We start from the raw sequence: 8074 nt of genomic DNA, 5'->3' as shown, positions 1-8074 counted from the left end.
GGATGCATCCTTCATGGTCTGGGCTTGCGTCTATCTTGGGGGACACATCCCTTCCCGATTCCCCTTGGTTCTTGCCGTTAGCGGGACATGGAAGCAAGGTTTGAGTAGATGGACGTGACTGGGGTGAGTGGCAGGCGGTGACACCCACATCTAAATGTTACAGAATTCTGGGGAAGGAGGGTGTTACATCTTTTTGATAGTCTTGAGGAACCTTAGCCTTAAACTTTGTTAGTGAGAAGCTCCGGGTGGGGTAGGAGATAGGGAGCAGGTCAGCCCATATGCACCTGATGACCCAGCCCACCAAAGCTAAAGTCAGCAGGAACAAGAACAACTTTGGGATGGCTGTGAGCCAGGTTGGAGCTGGAGGTGCATACAAGGCACCCTTATCTTACCCTACGAGGGAGTTCTTCCGGCCTTTGATGGACATTTTCAAGCCTGTTAGCCACAGCACAGTAACAGAAGGCAAAGTTACTGGGAAACAAATTGCAGCCCCATGAATTGGTAGCTCGCTGTGCAAGGCCACTCCCCCCACTCCAGTCCAAAGGTGAAGGCGGCATGCCCTTCTTTCAGTGCCCAGCCCCTCCCCTCATGGCTCTTCCTTTCTGAGGCCTTCAGGTTCCAGCCAAGGAAAAGCCTGATCAGGGTAGTACCAAACCGGTTTTCCCACCTTGACTACTGCTGGCATATTACCCCTGGTAAATCCCCAAACCCAACATAGCCCAGCCACCAAGTTCTCCCTACCGTGGAATGTAAAGGGGTGGGGGATATCTAAGTCCCCCTTTGTGCCTTGTTTGCCTTAGGTGGGGGCCAGAAGGGTTGAGTCTTGTATTTCTAACACTAGGGGATTACCTCCCTTGGAAATTTGTTTTGTATTTTTTAATGCAAATTTTGTTTTTATTTATATTAAGGTAGGGAGGAACCAGGGCCTATAGCAATCCTGGTAAGTGTCTCACGGCCGAGCCACACTTCCCCTTGAAAGTTTTGAAACAAAGTCCACAAAGTCAAGCAAAGGGGTTGAGATTCCATATGACATCACCCCCTTCCTCTAGTTGGAAGCCTGGAGGAGAGGACCAAAAAGTCTAGTCTACCCTGTGGGCTTGCTCTGGAGTAAGTAGGAGGGAGCAGTGGCCTTTTCTCTAGATGCCCCTGGCTAATCCAGGACCTTTGTCCCAAGTTCCAAGTCAAATCTCTTTGGTCTGTCTCCTGCCAACAAGAATCTCTTCTACTGGACTCTTATGATTTAACACAAGCTGTTGCTAATACGGCCCCTTTTGTGTGCTAGGTGCCAAACACTCAGGTGCCCTTATGAAGTAACAAAAGCCATGACAAACAGGCAGAGAGCTTCAGTAATATGCCCAGTGCCACATCCATTAGTCTATTGGAAGCAAACTTTCTCCTTCCTTAGGCAGGCTCTAGAAGTACCCCTTTAGTACTGTGTTTCTTCCCTAAGGAGGGACCTGTGTTCCTAGCCCTCCTGGTTGCAGAAATCAATTTCCAGTTCAGACCAGTTCAGACTAGCCTTTAGAGGGAAGCAAGGGCTGTGACCCTGTCTGTAGAAGCTCTTGTCTTCAGTGTACAGTCGACGTGCAGTCCCCCCAAACCCATACAAATTCAAGATGCTTATACTTGTAAATTACTTTCCAAGTACATCTTTGGGACAAGAAGATGAAAACTGTTTCCATTTTACAAAGGAAATAGGGTTAAGGAATTAAATGACCTTCCCTAAGAAACTGGCTTTAATCTGTTCTCCCTGGGAGTCTGGGTTACATATTAAAGGCTCCAGTAGAGCACATTGCTGGGATGAAGAAATGGCAATGACCTGCAGAGTTTCAGGGGAGGGAGCTGTCGAGAAGCACTATTAAACAGCCTTTCAGAGGCAGGAGAGATGGGTTAGTAGCTAAGAATACTGCCTGTGCTTCCAGAGGATCCAGATTTGGTTCTTAGCACCAACATGGTGGCTCACAACCATCTCTAAAACCATTTCCAGGGGGATTCAACACCTGTCTTTTGAGTGTACCCAGCACACACATAGTACACATATATAAATACAGGTAAAACACCCATACCCATAAGAAAATAATTTCCAAATAAACAGCTTATCACACAATCTCGATGTGTATCATATTAGCAGAGCTCTGCACTGTCCACCCCAACCTCCCACCCCAATGGTGACTTGTGTGGTGGTGCTGCTATGCTGCTTCCTTTAGAGCTGACAAATGACACAGAAAGGGAAAGGGGTTTGGGGACATAGTACATTTTCGTAAAGCCCAGAATGGGTCAGTGATTGTTCAGCAGGTGGTGTTGGCAGATAGGAGATGCCTTCTTGGGGAGAAAGGAAGATTTAAGAACAGCTAACTGCCCTTTCAGAGCTTGGGCCCAGGGGAAGGTAACATGGAAAAACTACAACTCCCAGAAGTCTCTGTTTCCAAGCAAGTAGCGACGGTTGCTATGGTTTCGGAAAACAATATGGCTGCTCCCAGAAGGGATTTGTGTCTGTGCCGAATAGGGACCCAAACGTATATCTGAACGCTCGCAGTTGCGAGAGGAGGCATTTGAAAGGTCCTGGGGCTGGCGCTGGGCTCTGTCGGGAACGTTGAGGCCTTGCTCTGGATCCAATGGAAAGCAGCGTGGATGAGGAGGCTCTGCACCAGCTGTACCTCTGGGTAGACAATATCCCTCTGTCCAGACCCAAGAGAAACCTCTCCCGGGACTTCAGTGACGGAGGTGTGCATTGTTGTGTGTTTTAAAATACTGTCTTTATGTATGTTTAATGGACTTGTGCATATGCTATTGTTGTTATGTGTATATATAGAGTGGGGCGGCGTGGGATCCGTATTTTGGGACTTTGATTGTGGAAGCGTGCAGTTGCATGTTTCTTCTATTCATGTGTGAAGAATGTATGTCCATTCTATCTTGTATGCATGGAGTGTATCTGTGTGTCTTCCTTCAGGGGCTTTAAGAACTAAGCTGTGTGTCTGTGAACCTGTGTTTGCTCACAGAACCTGTGTTCTGCAGTCTGTCTTGTAATTTTTGTTGTTTTGTGAGATAGTCTTGAACTCCTGACTCCCCACCTCTACTACATTCCTACGTTTGCCTCTCAAAATCTGAGATTATAGGCACTGTGCCAGTACTCCTGTTGTTTGTTTTTAGTGTGGTGCTAGGGAGTCAAACCCAGGGCATTGTGAACGCTAAGCAAGCTTGCTACCAACAGGGCTAAATCCCTAGCCTGTGTTCTTTTGTATTGACATGTTCTGTCCTGCATGTATATGATTTTTTGGGGGGTTGTGTGTTTGTTTCTCAGGAAAGGCTCCTGTATTTAAGAAATGCATAGTTCTGTAGGCAGAATGTCCTTCATTTCTATGTGTATAATTGAAGAGGCTATGTGTGTATGTGACTTGTATATTTGTGTTCTATGTGTGTTCTCATGCATACTTGGCATTTATTTGCTGTGTGCATCTATACATTCTGCCCTACATGCATCTGCAGATGGACATTTTCGAGACACATAGTTTCTGTGTAGCCCAGAACTCACTATTTTCCTGCATCCTGTGTGATGGGCTTGCAGGCATGACCTACCATGCTGCTTAAATGGCCCTGGGGGGTTGAGTGCAGTGCTTTGTCCATGCTATTTGAGCATGCTGCCAACTAAGCTATACCTCCCTTCCTGTAGAAGGATGTCTTTCTGCTTGTGTTAATCAGTGATTCTTCTGAGACGTGTGTGTGTGTGTATGTGTGTGTGTGTGTGTTCCTGTGAATTCCTAGGATAAGGCTGCAGACGCCTATAGGGCCCTCTTGGAGACTGAGTTTTCCTGTGATCTGAGGTTGAGGAATATGCTGAGAAATGGAGGGATCTTGAACAGATCACTGATCTGACTTTCTTTGTCTCCTTTCTGTGAACCTTCCCTTTTCTGTATCTCTACCCCTTCTCCCTTGATCCTATGCTCCTGCCTTTTGTATCTGACCCCAACCCTTTCCCCTCAGTCCTGGTTGCAGAGCTTATCAAGTTTTACTTCCCCAAGATGGTGGAGATGCACAATTATGTCCCTGCCAACTCTCTCCAGCAGAAGCTCAGCAACTGGGGTCACCTGAACAGGTAGTAGAATCCCTGGGTGCAGAAGTAGCTTTGGCTGGGGATGTGGCTTAGTAGTAGAATGCTTGGCCTAATGTTCAGACACACAGACACACAGACACACACACACACACACACACACACACACACACACCTGGGTTGGTTCCTAGCAATACAAAATGCTAAACGACGACTATGACAACACCTCTTATGATCTTGACAGGCAGGCTGGGACTGCTGGTGAGGTGAGGGGGGTGTAGAGGAAACAGAAAAATCCATTTAGAAACAAAATCAAGGAATTACTTTATCTGGATAGAAACAAAGAACTTGGAACACTCAAGCAGAGAGGACTTCAGATGTCTGCCCTTCCTCTGGTACGATGTCCATTTCTTTTGCATTTTCCTGGTACCCAATCCGCCTATCTCATATTCACCCCCTAGAAAGGTGCTGAACAAGCTGAACTTCTCGGTCCCTGACGATGTGATGCGGAAGATTGCGCAGTGTTCTCCGGGAGTAGTGGAGCTAGTGCTCATTCCACTGAGGCAGCGCCTGGAGGAGCGGCAGAGGCGCCAGAAGCTGGGTGTTGGCTCCTTACAGGTGGGGCTGTTGAGCTTGGTGATTGGGACGCGGCGGTGGGGTGGGGTATTGGGCAGGGGTGCTCCCCAGACATGGAGAGCCCTGCTGTGGTGATAAATAGGAAGACAAGGTGTCTATCTAAAAGAACCTGGCCTATGGGGTTGTGGAAAGGAAACAGGGCTTCTTGGAGATAGGTGAACCCAGGCTCACAGGAGACCACATCTGTTCTTTCAGGAGCTGGCTCCTCAGGATAGCAGTGGCTACATGGATATGGGTAAGATGATGTTTCGCTTATCTCAGAAACAGCTTTCCTCACGTCCCTTTAATCAATTTAGGGTCATTCTAGGACTCCAGCAAGGTCACTTCTCCACTTGCTTTGTCTTAGGTTTGCCCCAGAAGGTTCGAGGAGAGGGTGCCCCAGCCTTGGGAGAGCAGCTCAGGTAAAGCTGAGAGTTCGACCTCACCAGGCTTGGTAACTTCCCCACACAGACTGGGTGGCAGTGCCTTGGGGTTGGGGGCTGCGGTGGGGAGAAGGCGAAGAGGGAAGGCCTGGCCACGGGTAGAAGGGAAAGGTGGGGTCTGACGTCCAGGCCTCTGCTAAGCTGCTACCCACTGCAGAGAGGGCCGTCCGTTGGCTTCCCGACCCCCTGGGTATAACCAGGCGCTGCAGGGTGATCCGAGCTTCGTCCTCCAGATCGCTGAAAAGGAGCAGGAGCTGTTGGCCTCTCAAGAGACAGTACAGGTAGGTGAGGAGGGGACACTGATGCCTAAGGGGCAGCTTGAAGCCTGCAGGGGCAAAACACTGGCAAGGCAACAGGTCTTCAGGCTTGATGTCTCTTGCGTCGCCACCCAGGTCCTTCAGATGAAGGTGAAGCGTCTGGAACATCTGCTCCAACTTAAGAACGTGCGCATCGATGATCTCTCCCGGCGGCTCCAGCAGGCCGAGCGCAAGCAGCGGTGAGCGGTGCCAGGGCTGCGCCGGGCTTCCCAGTACCCGCCCGAGCCCAGACGCCGCGACCCACCCACTCACCTGCCGACGCAGGGTTGGGAGGGCGGAGCGAGCTGCTCACTAGTGCCTCCTGCAGCTACGGCGCTCGGCTGCGGAGGGTTCGAGCGAACGTGGGGTTGCTCAACGCCGAGGCCGGGGACTGATCCTCCTCCTTACACTCCATCTGGGCCAGGAAAAAGGATCACTTTCCACAGCCCAGAAAGCCTGTACATCGCATGATCTCCCAAACCACTTTGAAGCTCCCGGCGCTGGGCCTGGAGAGGCGGTCCTCTGTCTCGTTCCACTCCTCTAGAACCGGTTCCTTTCTCAGCATAGAAGATAGCTTCATCTCTATCCTTGCTAAATCTCCAAGGCCTCCGACACTCGAGAAATTATCCCGGGAAGCTGAGGAATTCTCTTGCCCATCCTGAGTGCTGACCGGGGACCAGTTTTAGGGCTGGAAATCACAGCAGCTGGAGAGGAAGGGATAAGGTGTTGAAGTAGGCGGGAGTAAGGGAGGCACCCAGCTGTGCAGTCGCTCTCCTCTCACGGAGCATTCTAAGGAGTGCCTGGGAAGATAGGGCAGAGTTGTCTCCATTAAAGGTGCTGTTGTGCGTTATTTCCTGTGCCTGCCTTCTCTTTCTGCCTGTATGGATCCCCAAAGGCAGTGAGTTCCTGGCTTGTCCTTTATCCCTTTCGCCCAGCTGTCCTCTTTTAGACCCTGTGGGCCTATTATTACATTGATGATAATGCCAGTGGGAAGATTTTGTGACGTGTGACAGCCTGCTTCTAGCACTGGGTGACCCCTTCCTTGTCTGTCCGTCCCCACCCCTCAGTGTCCTCTAATCTTGTTCAAACCCAAGCTACGATTTTCACCAATTGTGGCCACTCATGTCCTCAACCTTGCCCATGGACTCTCTTAAATTAGCTTTCTGTATGACTCTCAACCCTGTCCACACACTGGTCTCAATTTATGGATGGTTGGCTACATGTCACTTGACAGGCCTGGCAACTCCATTCATAGGCATATTACATGGGAGAAACTCTTGTGCCCTGAGTTCTGGGAGATACACTGTAACAATCATACAGAATTGAAGTGATGGGCTGGAGAGATGGCTTAGCCGTTAAGAGCATTTGCTGTTCTTACAGAGGACACAGGTTCCATGCCCAGCACCCACATGACAGCTCACAACTGTTGATCACTCCAATTCCAGGGTCTCCAACACCCTCCTCTACCTCCATAAACTCCAGGACTGCATGTGGTGCACAGAGAGATATATGAGCTTAAAATAACTCTAAAAACTTTAAAAAAAAAAGAATTAAAAGGAACTTGTATTTGGTTATCTATTACTGTGTACAAATTACCATCAATGTAAAGGCTTAAAGCAACACATGATGGGTTTTGTTTTTTCGTTTTTGTGTTTTTTGAGGATCAAATCTGAGCATAGCTCAGCTGGAATGTAGACTTCCCGCATCCAGGATGTTTACAAGGTTAAGACCAACGTCTCAACTAGAACCGTGACAACTGGGGAAGGAGGCACACTCTGTTGTTAACAAGCCAGTCCCTCGTGGGTTGCCGGGTTTTCTTGTTTTGATGATTGCTGGGGCTTTTGCCTGCTCTGAATTCTTCAACATATGGCCACTTTCAGGGAAGTAGCTTGTAGTGACAGTTTTGGCATTTTGGATTCTTTAAGAAACACAGAAATATTATAAGTATGGGGCTGCTTCAGACTGTCCACAGAAGCTATGATTTGCTTCTTGCTTTAGCAGGGGCATGGTTTTGCCAGCTGCTGATCGTTTCTGGGATTGGGTGACATTTGGAATTCTGGAGACTTTTCAGAGGGTCTATACATGCTAGGGCCCTGAGAGCTGTTGCTTGCTTGCTGTTGCTTGCTGTTGGTCACGGTTTGTTAGATAGTGCACACAGAAGGAGAGAGAAGAAATTAGATATCCTTGTGGCAAAGATCAAACTCGCCCCAAGGAACTCGATGCCTCATCGACAGAAAGGAGTCTAAGGATGACATCACTGCCTTTGCCTCTCCTTACTACTGGTAGGGGTTGAAGAAGAAGGGGTGGAAGAAAGAAGAACCCCCAAAATAGCCTAAGTCCAGATAGAGTAGCTAACTTTAATTTTTTAATTTGTATTTTAAATTTATGTATGTGTGCATATGCATGCCACAGTTTGTGTGTGTAGGTGTGTGTGTGTGAGAGAGAGAGAGAGACCACATAGTGAAGTGTTAGTGCAATTTTAAATGTGATATTTTTTTTCTTTAGCCCAACTTGCTCCCAAATAAATGACACAGGGACTATAAGATTTAGTTAATCAAGCTTTATGGCACAATAGCTGCGCAGCTATTAATCTATTTTAATCCTCTCAGCTACTCTAGCTGCCTCTCAGCCAAAATCTAGATACTTGCATTTTTGTATTGATCTGGCTCTCT

The 8074-nt window shown here is 48.4% G+C and overlaps 1 protein-coding gene across 1 annotated transcript; it reads left to right on the top strand.

Annotated features, from left to right (window-relative positions):
* Window positions 1-2478: 2478 nt before the first annotated feature.
* On the top strand, window positions 2479-7028 carry Spef1 (sperm flagellar 1). The gene is made up of 7 exons (NM_027641.2): window positions 2479-2724; window positions 3982-4093; window positions 4510-4666; window positions 4880-4919; window positions 5031-5085; window positions 5264-5387; window positions 5499-7028. Exons 1-7 carry the CDS (start codon window positions 2616-2618, stop codon window positions 5604-5606), a joined length of 705 nt encoding a protein of 234 aa, NP_081917.1. The 5' UTR covers window positions 2479-2615; the 3' UTR covers window positions 5607-7028.
* Window positions 7029-8074: the final 1046 nt, after the last annotated feature.

Source organism: Mus musculus, chromosome 2 (assembly GCF_000001635.26).
Source record: "Mus musculus strain C57BL/6J chromosome 2, GRCm38.p6 C57BL/6J".
Classification (NCBI taxonomy): Eukaryota; Metazoa; Chordata; class Mammalia; order Rodentia; family Muridae; genus Mus; species Mus musculus.
The sequence above is the reverse complement of the archived record's forward strand: the minus strand, read 5'-3'. Positions and strand labels throughout refer to the sequence as shown.